General features: G+C 34.1%; 5 protein-coding genes across 8 annotated transcripts; 2 read left to right on the top strand and 3 right to left on the bottom strand.

Annotated features, from left to right (window-relative positions):
* Positions 1-972: 972 nt before the first annotated feature.
* Positions 973-5297, top strand: LOC126758049 (NADH-ubiquinone oxidoreductase 75 kDa subunit, mitochondrial). Its single transcript, XM_050472043.1, has 9 exons — positions 973-1081; positions 1287-1479; positions 1548-1879; positions 1937-2173; positions 2237-2700; positions 2764-3095; positions 4363-4729; positions 4796-4923; positions 4976-5297. Exons 2-9 carry the CDS (start codon positions 1294-1296, stop codon positions 5138-5140), a joined length of 2211 nt encoding a protein of 736 aa, XP_050328000.1. The 5' UTR covers positions 973-1081; positions 1287-1293; the 3' UTR covers positions 5141-5297.
* LOC126758050 (uncharacterized) lies at positions 5219-7023 on the bottom strand. Its single transcript, XM_050472044.1, has 2 exons — positions 5915-7023; positions 5219-5861 (listed from the first exon to the last, which is right to left on the bottom strand). The coding sequence occupies exons 1-2, from the start codon at positions 6820-6822 to the stop codon at positions 5399-5401; spliced, it is 1371 nt and encodes a 456-aa protein (XP_050328001.1). The 5' UTR covers positions 6823-7023; the 3' UTR covers positions 5219-5398.
* Positions 7024-7271: 248 nt separating this feature from the next.
* Positions 7272-8334, top strand: LOC126758364 (NADH-quinone oxidoreductase subunit B 2-like). 2 transcript variants are annotated; one of them, XM_050472619.1, is made up of 2 exons: positions 7272-7361; positions 7487-8334. In XM_050472619.1, the coding sequence occupies exon 2, from the start codon at positions 7505-7507 to the stop codon at positions 8180-8182; it is 678 nt and encodes a 225-aa protein (XP_050328576.1). In that variant the 5' UTR covers positions 7272-7361; positions 7487-7504; the 3' UTR covers positions 8183-8334. The 2 variants fall into 2 exon arrangements, with proteins under 2 accessions (XP_050328576.1, XP_050328578.1); XM_050472621.1 differs by having other exon boundaries at positions 7312-7334.
* A 19-nt stretch (positions 8335-8353) lies between these two features.
* On the bottom strand, positions 8354-11107 carry LOC126758363 (2',5'-phosphodiesterase 12). 2 transcript variants are annotated; one of them, XM_050472617.1, is made up of 8 exons: positions 10993-11107; positions 10304-10867; positions 9993-10253; positions 9229-9909; positions 8889-9171; positions 8673-8824; positions 8508-8617; positions 8354-8443 (listed from the first exon to the last, which is right to left on the bottom strand). In XM_050472617.1, the coding sequence occupies exons 2-8, from the start codon at positions 10709-10711 to the stop codon at positions 8437-8439; spliced, it is 1902 nt and encodes a 633-aa protein (XP_050328574.1). In that variant the 5' UTR covers positions 10712-10867; positions 10993-11107; the 3' UTR covers positions 8354-8436. The 2 variants fall into 2 exon arrangements, with proteins under 2 accessions (XP_050328574.1, XP_050328575.1); XM_050472618.1 differs by lacking the exon at positions 8354-8443 and having other exon boundaries at positions 8445-8617; positions 10304-11106.
* A 942-nt stretch (positions 11108-12049) lies between these two features.
* LOC126760791 (guanine nucleotide-binding protein subunit beta-1) lies at positions 12050-17924 on the bottom strand. Of its 2 annotated transcripts, none has more exons than XM_050476694.1 (3): positions 17713-17924; positions 16735-17299; positions 12050-16527 (listed from the first exon to the last, which is right to left on the bottom strand). In XM_050476694.1, exon 3 carries the CDS (start codon positions 16512-16514, stop codon positions 15492-15494), a length of 1023 nt encoding a protein of 340 aa, XP_050332651.1. In that variant the 5' UTR covers positions 16515-16527; positions 16735-17299; positions 17713-17924; the 3' UTR covers positions 12050-15491. The 2 variants fall into 2 exon arrangements, with proteins under 2 accessions (XP_050332651.1, XP_050332650.1); XM_050476693.1 differs by having other exon boundaries at positions 12050-16579; positions 17713-17923.
* Positions 17925-18231: the final 307 nt, after the last annotated feature.

The raw sequence follows: 18231 nt of genomic DNA, 5'->3' as shown, positions 1-18231 counted from the left end.
GCTGATTTTTGCGAGCCACGGAAAAATATTTTCGAATTGACAAATTTTGTAAATCGACAACAGCTATGTTGCCACTTTTCTCACTTCTTTCTTAGAACAAACACCAGAAAGATGTTTAATATTGATTTTGGCAAAGGCATGCTCGGGGAGATGTTACGGCGTCTGTTTTTATGAATGAAGTGAGGTCGCTTGTGGAATATGCGCCTGCGTTAATGAATGAAATCGTTTTTGTTGTAAAATTTACTACATTTGGGCTTCGCCAATTCGGCTGTCATAATGACTTGCCATATTTCAATTTTTTGTTGGTGACATATTCACATGTGTACGCATATGTACATATGTTCTTCTATGTTCTTCTCTATGCTTTACATTCTCTGTTTAAACAAGCAAAACGAAATTCTTTACATTCGTTGGGAGTGTAATCATGGGCATGCATACATAAGTATATTTATGTCTCTTTATATTTACTGGTTGGGCATACATGCCAATGTCATCATATGCCGTAAATACATATGTATATGTATTTATTTCTCTTTATATTCTCTGTTTGAGTATGTGGAGAACTGTTAAAAATGTTAACATTTCGCACCGTGACTTCTGCGGTTGTGAGATGAATTCCTTACTATAAATCTAACAAATGTTCGATATCCAACCTGCACCTTCTCTATGCTTTAAGTTTTCTGGATAAACCTAAAGACCTTGGTTTCTACTTTGCGTTTTTATATAATTCTTAATAAATAAGGCTTTTTGTATAAGTATGTATATCGTTGGGGAGCAGCAATATATCTACCATACACTAAAATGTATAATTCTTTTGGTTGTCGGTGAATTACAAATTTATATTCATACATACAGTTTATAAATTTAATGTGAAAAATAGTAATAGTAGTAAAAATAGTTTAATTTAAAGTTCCCATTGAATGCAAACTTGATGTTTTGATATACATATGTATATATACATATATACGAAATGTCATTGATAAATTGTCAACTGTCATATTGGATAGTCCCTGCACATAAAAAAAATACATTTGCAGTGCACGATATTTTGCTGTCGCTGAAAACATTTTAATATTTTAAAGTAAGTATTTATCAAATATATTTCCGTTAACATTACATTAATACCTAAATAATAAATCCATTTTAATAGTATTTAATATTATTATTATGTCTTTTCCAATTAATTCTGTATACAGGCATTGACTTATGTAATTAGGAGATACTATACGTTTTGAGCTTAATTTTCTTATAAAATATTTCTAAAAATTTATTGTATTGATTTTTAGAAAGAAAATGTTTCGTGCACCGCTTACAAAGGTTATACAAGGAAGATTCGGTTCACCAACACATGGGATTACCAGCAAAGCCATTCGCTCTAGCGCTGCGTTATCGCAGGCACCAGCTAAGGCACCAGAAAAAATAGAGGTTTTTGTTGATGATGTCTCCGTTAAAGTTTTGCCTGGAACTACTGTTTTACAGGTAATATAATAAAATCCGAACTTTTGAAAATATTGCTATATAATATAATAATATTTCGGTTTTGACAGGCATGCGCTGTGGCTGGAGTAGAAATACCCCGATTTTGTTATCACGAACGTTTGTCAGTTGCAGGCAATTGTCGTATGTGCCTTGTAGAAGTAGAAAAAAGTCCAAAACCGGTAGCAGCATGTGCAATGCCTGTAATGAAAGGGTGGCGTATAAAGACTAACTCCGAAATGACCAGAAAAGCACGTGAGGGCGTAATGGAATTCTTGTTGATGAATCATCCATTGGATTGTCCTATTTGTGATCAGGGCGGTGAATGTGATCTTCAAGATCAGGCTATGGCGTTTGGTTCAGATCGATCCAGATTTACTGATATAAATCATACTGGAAAGAGGTACGTTTTTTTTTTTTTGATTTTAGTTATAAATTAATTCAATTGTAATTTTTTTAGAGCCGTTGAGGACAAAAATTTTGGACCATTAGTCAAAGGAATAATGACTCGTTGCATTCACTGTACTCGTTGTGTTAGATTTGCCTGTGAAGTGGCCGGTGTAGAAGATCTTGGCACCACAGGCCGTGGTAACGACATGCAAATCGGTACTTACGTTGAAAAACTGTTCCTATCTGAACTTTCCGGAAATGTTATAGATTTGTGTCCCGTTGGTGCATTGACTAGCAAACCTTACAGGTAAATTTTTTAGTTTTTAATTTTTCATATTGTTCAAATAAATAGAACAAAATGATCTAATAGTTTCGTAGCACGACCATGGGAAATTCGGAAAGTTAGTAGTATTGATGTTTTGGACGCCGTTGGTAGTAATATTGTCGTAAGCACTCGAACAAACGAAGTTCTACGTATTGTACCCCGAGAAAATGAGGATATTAATGAAGAATGGCTTGCTGACAAATCCCGTTTTGCATGCGATGGTTTAAAACGTCAACGTTTGGTTGCACCCATGGTTCGCATGCCGAATGGTGAATTACATGCAGTAGAATGGGAAGGAGCATTAATATCGGTTGCTAAAGCTATAAAAGACGCAAAAGGCGCCGTTGCTGCTATAGCTGGGCAGCTGGTAGATGTAGAATCGCTTGTGGCTCTTAAAGATTTACTAAATCGTAATGGGGGAGAAACTCTTTGTACGGAGCAAAACTTTAATGTTAAGGGTTCTGGGTCTGATTTACGATCTAACTATGTTTGCAATACCACTATAGCAGGTGAGACATTTTTTTATTTCTATAAACATAATTAATTCAAAAATCTATTGTTATTTCTTATAGATCTGGAGCAAGCAGATGCTGTTTTACTTATCGGCACCAATCCACGTTATGAAGCACCCTTAATCAACACTCGTTTACGTAAATCATATATCAATAATGAAATGGATATTGCTTCCATTGGACCGAAAATAGATCTCTCATACAATCATCAAAATTTGGGAGAAGATGCTGGTTTAATTAGTCAAGTTTGTAATGGTGGACATCCATTTTCAAAAGTACTTGAAAATGCTAAGAAACCCGCAATTGTGTTGGGAGCAGATGTATTGGAAAGAGCTGATGCAGCTGGAATACATGCAACAGTAGCTTCGTATTGTAAGAAACTTAACAAACAGGTGGGTACATTGAAAAACATTAGCAATCTACGGTCGTTTTGTTAAACTTGCGGCATTATAAGACGCAACAAAATTTCAAGTCACTAGTGAACAGGACCTGGGGAAAAGACAAAGAAACGTTGTTGGCAACTTATAAGGCAATAGGCCGGTTGTTCATAAATTACACAGCACGGTTTTGTCGCCTAGATATAGCTTCAGACTAGCCAGTACACTTCGTTTAATAATAGGATGCTTTTGGGGTCAGCCATCGAACTCCTACACAGTGAGGTCCACATGCTTTCGGTTAAGGAACATAACGAATTCCTCTCCAAGGATGACTCCACAATGAATCTCCGCTCCTTTGCATGGGTTATGAAACCAACTCATCTAACACCCTTCCAACCTCGTGGTCCAATTCCATCTAAACAACACGTTTTCTGAAGCTCCAATTAAATGGATTTGATGGCAATTAACTATAGTCTTACCACCAAAACAGGGTATGGATTGACGTTACAACAACAACAACATTCTCCCTAAATATTCTTAAAAAATGCTGCCAAATTAAAGTCCAGACCGGAAATATATCTTTCTTCGTTTTGCTAATCTAGCTAATCAATATTTGTGATATACTTACTCAGTGTTAATCTATATCAAACTTAGGGGAATGAATGAAAAATTTTGTTAATACGATTCCCGTAATGAAAATAAACTATTTAATAGTCTTGTTTATAGTAGTACGGTTTAATGCAGCGTCAAAGTTACAGGAAGGAATTAGGCGTTTCGAATTGGTGTCAAAAATTATTGCTTTTCCATTGTGTAAACGATCTTAAAGTTATACAACGAAGATAATGAAGTGATATCCTCTTCTTTACTGGCGTAGACACCGCTTACGCGATTATAGCCAAGTTAACAACAGCCTGATCTCTCTGACGAAGTGGTGGTCTTCCTCTGCTTCCACCGGCGGGTACTAAATCCAGAACCCACAAAGTTGGGAGTGTTTTCTTCCATTGGGATAACATGACCTGTCCACCGCAGCCGCTGTTTCTTGTCAATGTCGCCGTATATCTCGCACAGCTCTTGTTCCATCGACTGCTGTATTCGTCGTTGCTATTACGCAAGGGACCATAAATCTTCCGCAATACCTTTCTCTCGAACAACTCCTAAGGCCGACACATCAGATGGTGTCCATATCTCCGCACCATATTCGGCATATCTTACTTTAACCAAATTCAATTTATCGTAAAATATTATTTACGTACTTGTGGGTGTTTATTCCTTTTTATTCCAGGGCTGGAATGCATTTAATGTACTTCAAAATAATGCAGGGCAAACCGGTGCTCTGGATGTTGGATATCAGCCGGGAATACAGGCTGCACTTAAAGCTCAGCCAAAAGTACTAATACTTCTTGGAGCTGATGGTGGAAAACTTGACCGTGAAAAGTTGCCGAAAGATTGCTATATTATTTATATAGGGCACCATGGCGATAATGGTGCTTCGATTGCAGACGCAGTTCTTCCTGGAGCTGCATATACAGAAAAGCAGGCAATATATGTAAATACAGAAGGTCGTGCTCAACAAACATTAGCCGCTGTATCACCCCCAGGAATGGCTCGTGAGGACTGGAAAATTCTACGTGCTCTGTCAGAAATTTTAGGTAAACTTAATGTTTATTATTCATTAAAAATGTGAAATTATCTGAATGTTATTTTGAATGTTCCAGGCACACCTTTGCCATATGATAATTTGGATGATTTGAGAAATCGCATTGAAGATATAGCTCCGCACTTGGTACGTTTTGGAAAGTTGGAGTCTTCTACATTCGGCAGTTTAACTGAGCAATTGGCCACAGTAAGCTTTTATTACAGCTTTTTGATTTTCTGAAGACAACTTTCTTTTCTAGTCCAAGTCAATTGAAAATACAAAAATAGATGTGAAACAAAAGAAATTGCGCGAATACTTTATGACGGACCCGATTTCCCGAGCGTCACCAACAATGGCTAGATGCGTTCGAGAAGTATCTGGAGAAGAAGCGAAGGAAGAGTCTCAAAGACAAGCCGCTTGTTAAATACATATGTATATATGAAAATATGCAACTTTCTAATCGATACACCTTAGACAAAAAACTAATATGTATTGTTGAATATCTTCAAGCTGTATTATTTAGTTAGACGCATATAAACAAAAAAAACTAAATACCAACAAAGTGAGGATAAACATTATAAGGTTGTTAACGTTTAATTAAAATTATAACTAGGTGAAAAACTGAGAAGATATAAATTATTGAATTGATAAGTTTTGATAGTACACCTGATAATTCTGATCATTAATGACGTTCATAAAGTAAATTTAGAGATGCACGGTACTGACTGAAAAAATTTCGAAAATTTGCTTCATTTTCAGAATCAGATTCATCTGTAATTTCCATTTTTATAGCTGTAGGCATTTGTGGGAAATCCTTTAGGGTTTCCCCGTAACTAACTTTCATATCTTCTTTGATATTCTCCTTGAATTTAATAAACTCATCCATGGAAATTTCTGCTTCGGAATCTCCTATAGCACAAACGTTCAAATTGTCTCCTGATTTAGATAAACTATGATTTACTTCGTCATCTTCGTCGTTCTTAAAAATTGGTTCTAAAGTTGATGATAAATTTAACGTGGGTAAAATTTGATGCCCAATACATGAGGGCGTTGTAGACGACGTTAAAGTACCATCTTGGTCACCAACATGGATCTGATCGCCAAATGATTCTTCAGTGGATAAAATAGCTTGTTGATTAGCGGTGCTGAAATATATATATTCATTAAATGAACAAGAATAATATTTACATAACCAAACCATATTTCAGGTACAATTTTTTTAATTTCCATTGAACCATCTTCATACATTGGCAAATAATCTCCAAAAAAATGAAGGACTTGTTCTTTACTGCAATTGCCGTAATAGCCTGCGTATTCTGGGCGAAAGTCTTCGCCTAAATGTAACACCGAATCATGCGGATTCTCAAATAAATCAACGGGTAGCTCTATAACTTGTTCTTCCTCTACAAGCCCGTTACCGGAACGACTAGTCACATCAGATTTTATGCGTCGTTGTTGAGCTTGAATAGCTGCACATTCATCAGACGCGTGCAATTTGTCTTCCAAAATACGTGTTTCATTTTGGAAACTCAAAACTGTTTGAAAGCGTAATCTGCTCTTTTGAATATTTGATAAACCTCCATGTGACATAAAACACAAGTCACCCAACATGCGATCGGCAACTTGGCGGTATTTATTTTCTTCAGCCATATGCAGCAATTGGTTAGTGGTCTCCACATCGATTTTATTCTTTTGATCCATTTCTCCCAATAATTGATAAGTATGTCGTCGTATTTTCGCTAAAAGGTCTAGGCGATGACGCTGGAAGTTTTCGTTCCTATACTGAAGAAGTAAATCTTCATCCGCTTCCGGCATGGCATTAAGTCTATCGAATTTAAACTGCTCGAGGTGTTCCAAAAAGACAGAACGATTTTTGATTTTAAAAATTGACTGAGTAGAATTTAAATAATCTTCTAGAGCTATTAAATCAAGCAGTATGACGGTTCCGTCTCGATTCCAACGTAAAAAGTCACAATAATCTAAATGAACAATTAACCACAATTTGTATGGAAAAGGAAAATTCAATATATCTTGTCTTGTGACGTAAGATGACAATTCCTGTGTACATTCCATGGCTGACGAAAGGAATTCAACGTTATTTTGCATTTTCGTCAAAAATGCAAAGCAAATTTTATTTTTCTTAATTTTTTTTTTTTTTTAAATAACCTAACCGTACTTTATTGGGACAAGCCAACGGAAGAGGATATATGATACATATTTATACAGTATTGCAATTCCGATAAAATATGTATAGTGCTTTAATACGAAACATATCATTGGAAAGGGCAATTCTAACATTAAGAAAAACTAATAACAATGTAGTGATTACAAAATAACATAGTGCAGAACTTTATCTATAACTTAATAAAATTTATTTATATTATGTTTAAATTTATTGATTATTTATGGAATTTTATTACTATGAAATTTAATTGTTTTTAATTACTAATTTCAAAAGAGCTTTTTTTGGTATCAGAGCAAATTCCATAATTGTAAAACGTATCCCTTTCTGCAATTTCCTGTCAAAATAATCGACACAGATTACTTGTGAAAAAAATCGATAAAATATTTATGTCACTTTTGACATTTGTCAACTGTATGTTCGCTGTCAACCTAAGGTGAAAGAATCGAGTTATATAAAAAAGGTTTTTGCAATTTTTATTTAATTAAGCAATTTTTTATTAAACTTTTGATATTTTTAGTTGTTTATATATTTTTATATAATTTATCGGGGAAATGGATTCAGTCACATTTTTCATATCTCTTGCAGAACTGGCAGGAATTAAAAATGCTTCGCTCTGTTGCTGCGCTGGTAAACAAAACATCCAAAGTGCTGGTGTGCAACTCTGGATACTCCAGTACTTTATTTGTTAATGGAGCTTTCGGACCTGCTATTAACACGATTGCACTGCGGCAACAGCAAACAATGCCAGTAGTAGATTCAAACAATCCACTTCCGAAAAAAAGTGCGTCACCATTTGGTAGAAATCAGCCTAATATGGTGGAATGGTCGATTGCTCGTTTGGATGATCTTTTAAATTGGGGCCGCAAAGGTTCAATATGGCCACTGACATTCGGATTGGCTTGCTGTGCTGTGGAAATGATGCATATTGCAGCTCCTCGTTATGACATGGATCGATATGGTGTTGTATTCCGTGCTTCTCCGCGCCAGGCAGACGTAATAATTGTTGCAGGGACCCTTACAAACAAAATGGCACCTGCTCTTCGTAAAGTTTATGATCAAATGCCTGAACCTCGGTGGGTTATTTCAATGGGTAGTTGCGCCAATGGTGGTGGATATTATCATTATTCGTATTCAGTTGTGCGAGGTTGCGACCGTATTATACCAGTAGATATTTATGTTCCGGGATGTCCACCTACTGCTGAGGCACTTATGTACGGCGTTCTTCAGTTACAGAAAAAAGTAAAACGAATGAAAACATTACAAATGTGGTACAGAAAGTAGGTCTGTGAAACATAAAATTCATTATAGGCCTCAATATTTAAGAAAATTCACAAGATGTATACAGTGGTATGAGTACAATTCTACGTAATATATACTATATTAATTAATCTTGTGTGTGATATCAAAAATAAAACCGAGTTTCAACTAATGAATATTTACATACATTATTGGGTTAACAAACCTGTCTCACTATATGTTATACTTTGTTAAATTAACTGATGCTATCCAATTAGCATAACAGGACTTCTGGAATTTCAAAAACTAGGATGCAAAATTAAAATTTATTCACTTTGATATTTAAAAGTTAAAAATTAGAATAGTTTACAAAGACTTAAACTTCAGATCTGCAACTAGAGCCACATGGTCGGAGGGGAAAACTACAGATGGTATAGCTGTATGACATTTCAGTTCTTCTTCCGTCGGTAGCGGTACCACCTATAACGCAAATTATATTTTTCATTTGGGAATTGTCAAAGGAAAACTATAATACCTGATGGATATCTAGGCAATCGCTTTGATAAAATATATAATCCAAGCAGGCAGCAAATGTATGCGTAAAGTTCGTGTAAGGAGGTGTTCCACATGCAGATTTTATTTGAAAAGGTTGAGAAAGGGATACATTTTGTACTGCCTCTTCGGTATCTGAAATTAAACGGAATCAGACATTATTGTCAACATTCTTATGCTTATAAGTGAATATGCCTACTACTTATCCAATCCATGCATTCTTTCCCCACATTTCCTTCCACCATTAATTTATAAATGCCACATTCCGGAACGCTGTTGAAATCACCGCAGAATAGTAATGACAACTCTCGCCGATCAGACAAATTTAGTTTAGTTATAGTGTCTTTATATATGTGTTCGACGTACAGCATTGCAAAACCCATTTGTAATAGTCTTATATGATCCGCATCCGGATGGAAATATAGGTGTGTATTCGCAACTAACAAATAACGTCCGCTTTCCTTACACTTTAGCACCAATACCTATAAGCAAACATTATTAAATACATTTCAAAATCAATTACAGATGTACATATATACCTGAAGTGTTGTAGACCTATCACAAATTCGCTCTACAAGCTTTTTGTTATTTTTTATTTCTTTCCATAATTCCGCAAACTGCGGGAAAGTGCGAATATTTTCCCCAATATTTAGTTCATATTTATACAGTAAATTAAAACGAGATGTCAAGTAAAATAAAGCTACACCCTCTCCACACGTGCCTTTCTGAGCAATAACACCATGGTAACCCAATTCTTCAGACTCAAAGATATTCTTCAGCTCTAAATCAAATATTTTTAAATCTACTTCTTGCAAACAAATGATGTCAGCATTGTAACCAATTATTTCCTTCAAGTACAATTGCTTGCGATAGTCGATTTTTAACGCATATGGTGGGCAGTAAGGAAAAAGATGCGTTCGCGAATAATCACTGTCGGCATATAGATCAGCTAAAATATTATACGAAACCACTCGAATATAATCACCTCTCAATCTGTTTTTGGTGCACAAGTGCCTTGTCTGAAATGGACAAAAACCAGGCCCTGCCTGTACTTCATTTTTAGTTATTTGCTCAACTTGTGGGCCATATTGACCGGCTTCGTTGCTGGGTGTTAACTGGAACTTTAGAAAGTATCCTATATCCTGAATACTGGTATCATAGTGGAAACCATTACCGCACTCTACCCATTCAGCTCCCCGAAGTAAATCACCGCTAGATGGCTATTTCAATTAAAAAATTAGTTAAATTAAATTGCTAAAATTTGGATATGCACATGTTTACATATTTAAGACATCCAAATTACCTTTATTGCTTTATACCATTTCCCAATACTGTACTTACGATCCGCAAACTGTAATTCTACTTTGCTCGGGTATACTGTAAAGCCTGCTAATATATTTGTCGGTAAAGTTAAATTTAAAACCCATGGCAAGTTGTATACTATTTCATAACTTTTATCCATCACAAGTAATTTCAAGTCAGTACTTTTGGTTTCCAATAATTTCTCAAAAGTCATATTTTCAACCTTTTTACATAATTCAGAACGAACAATTTCTACAAGAACCTGAATGAAATTCATATTAAATTATATTAGTAAAAATTATAATAATATACCTTATCGTAAGTGTTTGGTATTGGTTCTTGCGTTCGGGACAAGCTTTTCTTTTTGTCCTTTTTCGACTTTTTACTCAATTCCTTTTCTATATTATTCCGTATACGTATAAGAGCATCTTCAATATTTTCAGTCATTTTTCGACAAAAGTTAAACTCTCTATTCACACGTACGTTGTCATTGGTAAACCTAAAGTTGATATGAAGATCTTGATTGGAACCATCATGACGCAAATACACCTTATCCATTTCGTATTTAATTCGATGAGAATATGCAGTGCGGTAAGTTGAATACCAAATTGAATTCCAACTACGGTTTATATTCAGATGTAATAAGCAGGTGACAATTTTTCTGAACCCAGTTATGGGATAAATCAAACCGATCCTCAAGTTGGAAATTGTTGACAGCATTGACCATTAACTCAATTTGGCAAATATGAGAAATCAATGCTAATATGCACAATTATGTACGAAATAAACCAAATTATCGTAACTAAATTATACAAAACCTGTGGTACATATGTATATGACACAAGAAATCTAAAAGTTTAGTTATTTCAGGTCGACCTAAAATAACAACAATAACCGATATACGAGTACAGCTTTAATGAGCAATCGATATAATGCGATAATTACATTCGTACTACTTCCAATAAATTATTTGTATTAGTAATTTTCATTCTTTCAACTACCTTCTTTAAAATATAATGTTTATTTTATTAACCCAGTAAGGATACTGACAAATCAAAATTCACAACGCGTAGCACTTTTTTGTGCAAATATGTTGTAGCAACAGTCATTATACAGAGACATGAGCAGAGAACGTATATTTATAAATATATATATATATATTAACCATTGACCATTAACTCAATATATATATATATATATTTATAAATATACGTTCTCTGAAATGAGTTTGTTCCATTCCATTCCCATGACAATTATGCACGTATCCGGAACGGTCTTGAATATATGTACATCCGGCTAAAGACTGCCACCTCGCCAGCATTCCACAAAATTGTTGGCAGAATATTGTCTGCCGTTACAACTTAAGTATCTTATTTTTCCCAAAGTGTCAAAAAACGCAAAATTAATAGAATAAATTTAAATAGCTTGCCTTTTGTAGTTCCGTTTATTATGAAGTTATCTTTTTTAAAATACAAATATTCGATCAAATTCTGTTAATCTATAGTTCCATTAACACTGACCTACTACTTTTTGTGATTGTCGAGTATTTTCTCGACTATTTTCTATTAAAACTCAGATGTAACGACGGCTTCCTAATTTTCACGCGATATACGATAAATGATCTCACGAATAATATATAATATAATTTTTCATTCAAAATATATTAAGACTTCCCAAAGTAGGACGATTGACCCTGAACTCTCAAAATACCATGTAGACGATGAACTATATCATATAGCGGTTCCCACATTAATCGGACCCATTATTTATTTTTCCAGCTGCTACAATAACAACAACCTATGTACAAATTAACAAAGATGGTATATTAAAAGAAAACTAAAGGCAATAAAAACACAAAATAACAAAATTTAAATATGAATATAGTTAGGATATTCAGTCAGTTAGGATAAGTCTTCAAATGGTAAAGCAACTAAATAATCAGTTGTAATAATTAAGTTTCATTATCTATCCCGCAATACGCGCATGCATTATCATTGCATTGTCCGAGGACCACATCCCAAACACAACCACTTTTCATTTACACTAACTAAGCAAATGTATTTTTTATTTAAATTTCAGTTTATTTTAATTATAATTACAGATTTAAATATGAGTTGAGATGTTTTAAATTTTTATTTCATTTACGTTACATCCACCGTTCCCATTTTCTGATTTATACTATTAATTATATTTAGGTATTCAGCTGTTTTTACATTTAATTTTGGCTTCTAAACACAATCGCGTATTTTTAATCAGATGTAAAAATAAAATACATTACACATACACCTCTCCTGAATCCAGGATCCCCGTATTACAACTAAAATTGTATTTGATTTTATTTTTACTTTCAATGTTTGAAAATGTGGAAATATGATTTCAATGTGTTGTGATCAAAAAAATTTACACTGCGTTATTGAGGATATCAGAGAGTGATTGTAATAATGCAAATGATTTGAACCAAAATGAGATTATAGCAATAATGGAAGAACTAAGAAATGTACGTGTTATCTATTTTTATTTCTATCAATAATTTTAATAAATCGTTTCCGAGATTTTAAAAAATACCGAAAATAATAAGAGGAGGAAAAGAATTACAAAATATATCCACGGCAGGTTTGCGGCATTACTTAGGTACATATGCTACACTGTAGAATGCAAAGGAAAATTAACAAATACAGCGTAAATTTTGTATGCGGTACTATCGAATATAGGTAAGTAAGCACCACACAATACTCAATATTTCAAAACACACAAAAATACGTTTAAAAATGTTTAAAGCTCAATTTAATACAGTATAACTTTAAATAAAAAATAAAACAAAATAAAAATAAAAAACAATTAACATATGTGTATGAAACAATAATTGAAAACATATGTATGTATGAATATTCCAATTATTTTATATAAATGACAAAATAGGATCACGTTAAACATAATTATATATTATATAAGTTTAGGAGTCACTGATGCTTCTAAATATATTTGTGGATTATTTCGTCGTCGTCAATAATTCTGTATGAGCTTCAAATAGGATACACTCAATATATAAGTATTCTTTGTTCATAAATGTACGTAATTCTATTATATAGAAATTAACAAATAAAGTAAATTTATTTTCATTTTATCATACAAAGAAATATATTCTACACAAGCTAGTGTTCGCAATAAAATGTAAATTGCAATTATAATCAGTTTCAACTCATAGGTATGTTTTCTTTAAATAAATAACATTAGATAGAATAAAAATAAATGTGTGCGTTTTATTTGATAATTCTTTAAATATATTTTTTGCGATTGTTTTCAGTGTTATGTGTGCGTTTGTAAAAGTTGAGTAAGTATTAAATTTTTGGTAAAATCGGTTGAATAATTTATTAAATTTCTTAGCAATTATGCCACAGAGTTTGTACAATTTGTTATGTTATATCTTAAAATAGGTAATTTTTTGTGCTTAAAAGTCGATTTGTAGCTCATACCAAAGTTTTTTTTTTATGTATATATGAATGATTGAAAACGAGTCAAGTAACTGAATTGGGCAACGAAATACGTAAATAGAATAGATACATAACAAAATCTAAATCGTATGTACTACTACTGTACCTTTTGCCTATATTTAAAGTTTTGAAGTAATAAAATGCAATACGGTACTTGCGCCAAGTGCAACTACTTTGTACGTATATGTATGTTGTGTATTTTTGTATGTGGTTCAGTGTAGCAATGTTTTATGAACACATCAAAGTATGTCAGCACAAGTACGGGGACTAAAAATTTTGAAAAATTTTTAAAGACGCATTTCCATATGGTAAATATAAATATTTTTCATGTTAAGTGAAATTCTAACTTCTTATAAAGATGTGATAACATTACATTATTGACATGTGACCATGTTGTTGTTTTGACAAAGGTTTCTCACATTTAATGTTTCATCTTCACTTTTAAATTTTATATTTGTCGTTTCTGCATCCCATACATTTACAAATCACAGCAAGCCCAAACAAAAAAAATCATATTTTTAGATAATGCATTTCCTTTCATCTTTCATTGCAATCATATAATAATAAAAGATGTTTGCTTCCTTCGTACTAGTAACAAAGTCAATTAAACATCTCTTCCTCTTCTTATTTTATTAAATATCCCCTCGTACCGCGTTGAAATGGTAATGTAAGAGAGGTCATATATGTATGTATGTACATATATGAATTCAGTACATGTGGGGTATGCACGTATATTAGACTGATTTGTTTTATATCAATGCTTTTATGTTGCTAATTTGTTATTATTATTTTTTATTACCGATGCTAATAATGCTTTCTCTTTATCGGATTATTATTTTCCATAATTTTTTATAATTTTTCTTCTAATACTTTAAATTAATTTTGTTCTCGCACAATTGTGTGACACATATATGTATATGTATGTTATTCTAGCGGTATGAACGGCGTAATATTTCTACGGCTGATACCGCTACTCTTTATATTTTAATATACAAATTATTTTACGCTCTTTGATTTAAATTTAGTTTTCTCCTAACTTTCTCATTATTTTTACGTTTTGTGTATGTAAGTATGATTTTAGCTGCTGCTACATAGCTTATATGGCCATATATAAAATTTATTCGTTTACTTTTTTATTAATTTCTTGATCATTTGTAATTTTGAGTTGTATATAAATTAGGGCTTAAACTTAATAAGAATAATTTTTATATCTTATTGGGTTTCATTCCAAGTATTATTTACTACACTTCTACAATTTTTTACCCCTTATAATATTTCGACTTAATTTTCTTGCTGTGGTTTTGTAAATGCGTTTTCAACAGATTTCGCTGTGATTTAACTCAGTTAAAGCCTTCGCTTTTATCAGGGCTTCTGTGCTTTGTTTCTCTGATATTCAGTTACATATATTCAGTATTATTTTACTGTGACATCATAATCATATTTTTATTTTATTATTTTTTTTTTGTCTCTGCAAATTTTACTTAATGGCTTTGTTTCTGTTGCGTTTGGTTAATTTTTCTCATTATTTTATCGGTCTCGTTACTTTATATCAGTTTTACATTACTTTTAACTTATATGATTTTATGTATATAATTTATATAAATAATTTGTTTAATGTAAGCTTGTATATAAATCGTATGCGTGTGTCAGCATATGCTTCCGTCTTATGTCCAGTGTCCCCTGTCCCGTGTCCCTTTCCCGGGTTTTCGATAGTTCGAGTGTTTATATATTTTTGTTTGCGTGTATACTAGTGAATGTTTTGTGTATTGTATGTAAATTTTTAAATATACTGCCGAAAATGGAGGATAATGGGGAGTTACAGCGTGGGAAGTGGCCGTATTACGATGGTGCACGTTATTCGATCACTAGGTGAGTTGTGGAAAGCGAATGCAATTTAAGGTGTAACTCACTATCGCTATATTTCTTTCTCATATTCCTAATCCACTCCGTCCGCACTTGCATCCACATATCTTCCACTTATGGCGGGGTAACGTACAATCGCAAACGCTTTAATTCCACACACGCAAAAACGAATCCCATGATCCCGTTGCAACAGCCATGCCATTTTCGGTCACACCGAGACATGAGACACGATTATCATGACCTGCTAAAATTCCGGATCGCTCTGCTTTCATTGTATCCCATACGTTGCAATTGAAATCATCGTAACCCGCTAACAGCAAGCGACCGCTCTTCGAGAACGCCACTGATGTGATACCGCAGATAATGTTGTCGTGCGAATACATTGCCAACTCCTGGTCTGCGCGAATATCGAAAAGGCGGCACGTGGCATCATCAGAACCTGTTGCAAATGCTTGCCCATTAGGGAAAAATGTCACTGCGTTGATGTCAGATTCGTGTCCCGGAAATGTTTGTTTACATACACCTTCACGTATATCCCATAACTTTGCTGAAGCATCACAAGCACCAGACACAAAAGTTTTGCATCCTGGCGCCAGGGATAACGCCATTACATCGCCAGTATGTCCTAAGAATGAGGTTACTTGTTGACCTGTCTCGATGTCCCAGAGGCCACAAGTCATATCGCCAGAGCTGGTAACAATCTGATTGTCATCCAGAAAACGACAGCATGACAAATATCCACCATGGCCAGGTAACTCACGAGAGACGCGCACATTTCCCTCACGCGTCTTCAAGTTGTAGATTGAACACATATTGTCAAGGCCTCCACAGGCGACATAACTTCCCGAAGGTGCATATGCACATGTCATCACCCAAGAGGACCGCAAAGGTATAGCGTGCACCTTATTGGTAGTGTGTGAATCCCAGACGATTAATTTGCCATCCTGTGATGCCGAAACCAAATTGCGCGAATCACTACCCCAATGCATAGCGTAGATCTTTGCCAAATGACCTCGCAAAGTACGTCGAGTGCGCATCTGAATACGACCTATTGGTTCCAATGTGGCAGCGGCTTGCACTAAACTTGTGTCGCATGCAGCCTTACGTGCATCTCGTATGGCATTTTTAAGAGATTCGGCTTCTTGTCTTAAGCTATCTAATTCATTCATTTCGGCGATGTTGCTATTGCAATCGATACAATAAAATTGTGTTACCTTTTAATATTTTGGAGCTCCTATATGTATATATGTATAGTAGAATTAAGATTTATATAAAGTTATGTTAATAATTAAATATATATGCATATATGTAAAATAATTTTCTTTTTTTTTAAATAACAACGTTAATAATTTTCTTCATCTCTGCATATAAGTCTGTCATAAAATGTACCTAAGTGATTTATCCACTGACGATACAAGAAGGATGAATTAAGGGTGCGGTTTTGTCTCCTCTTCTAATCGAGTGTAAATTAAAGCGATCCCAGTTTTCTTTGATGTAGTAGAGTTATTGGTACAATATCATATGTTGATTTAAATGAAAATTTGTGCGTTCCAATACTTGTGCTTCAATCAAAGATTTCGTGTTGCGGTCTTTGGTTTTTTATGTCGCTCTTATCCAAATACTTTGCCTTCCCTACGCTCGATTATTTTTGCTGATGTATGTATATATATATTTGAACCTTCTATAATTTTCATTCGGGTTATGGTATGGCGGTGAATAATTTTTTCACAAGTTAAACGGATTAATCAGAGCGCAGAACAATTTGTATGCCTTCAATTAAATGCCTTTTACCAGAACGTGCCTCTGTTTTATTTACAGTTCACTTTTACAATTTTTAACCGATTTTTCTACTGACAAATTGGACAATTTTTATTATTCGCTTCGTTCTCTTCTGCTTAGCTCTACTTTTTTGGTACACCAAAATCGCTTTTAATTCGCACCACCAATAGAGGAACTTTATGGAGAACGAAGGCAGCGACAGCAGCAGCGATACAAAGCAGCAATATACATATGTATTTGGCACAGAGGACGGACGACAGCACGACAATGCGAGAAACAGTTTAGCAGAGCACAATATAGTGCCGTCGCAGAAACACCAAATAAGTTGAACGAAAATTTAACGAATCCCAGTGTAAACGGTTGTCGCAGTCATACCAGTTATATTCAGAAGTCCGGATCAACGTACGAGATGTGCAAAAGAGAGGAAAATATTGAGAAAAGAAAATCAATTTTAGATATTTTCTCGAATCAGCACATTCATTGCGCTGCTCCTTTTAATGCGGAGCATTTACTCTACACTATGAGGTGCTTCTTCTTTCATTAACACTAGCCATTATTACTAATTTTTCACGGAAATTTTTTCCTTACATTTTCCCTTAGCTCTTCACTGCACTATAAACCATACGAATCGAAATTTACAGTATTTTAAATTTCTGTTGAATTCAGATTTGTCTTTTTGCCATCTAGTATATAACACTATATTCAGTTTTCAAAAATTCCTACTACAATGAATTTTCACATTCAACTAACTCGGACCCAACTTCTACTACTGATTTAATTTTGCTACTTGCTGGAAGAGAGCGGCACTAATCAAAATCTTCTGCTTCTGCCTCTGCCTTTACCTCTGTCACCGCCGCTGCTACTTCAGCTGCAAGTATGACAATTCGGCCAACACCTATCACGAAGTAATCATCTAGTGTTGCCAGAAAATATTTCCAGAGACCGACCACTAATGTCCACTATTGTACTCTAAAAAACTAGAACAGAAGGAGTAACAAGCTGGGCATATTGTAATATACAGCCCTATTCTGAAAAAACCTCTCAGCTGAGTTGAGAGGAAAAATTTTAGAGATTTCTTGTGAGGCATATTTTGTGAGGCTATTCTTG

Source organism: Bactrocera neohumeralis, chromosome 5 (assembly GCF_024586455.1).
Source record: "Bactrocera neohumeralis isolate Rockhampton chromosome 5, APGP_CSIRO_Bneo_wtdbg2-racon-allhic-juicebox.fasta_v2, whole genome shotgun sequence".
Lineage (NCBI taxonomy): Eukaryota > Metazoa > Arthropoda > Insecta > Diptera > Tephritidae > Bactrocera > Bactrocera neohumeralis.
The sequence above is the reverse complement of the archived record's forward strand: the minus strand, read 5'-3'. Positions and strand labels throughout refer to the sequence as shown.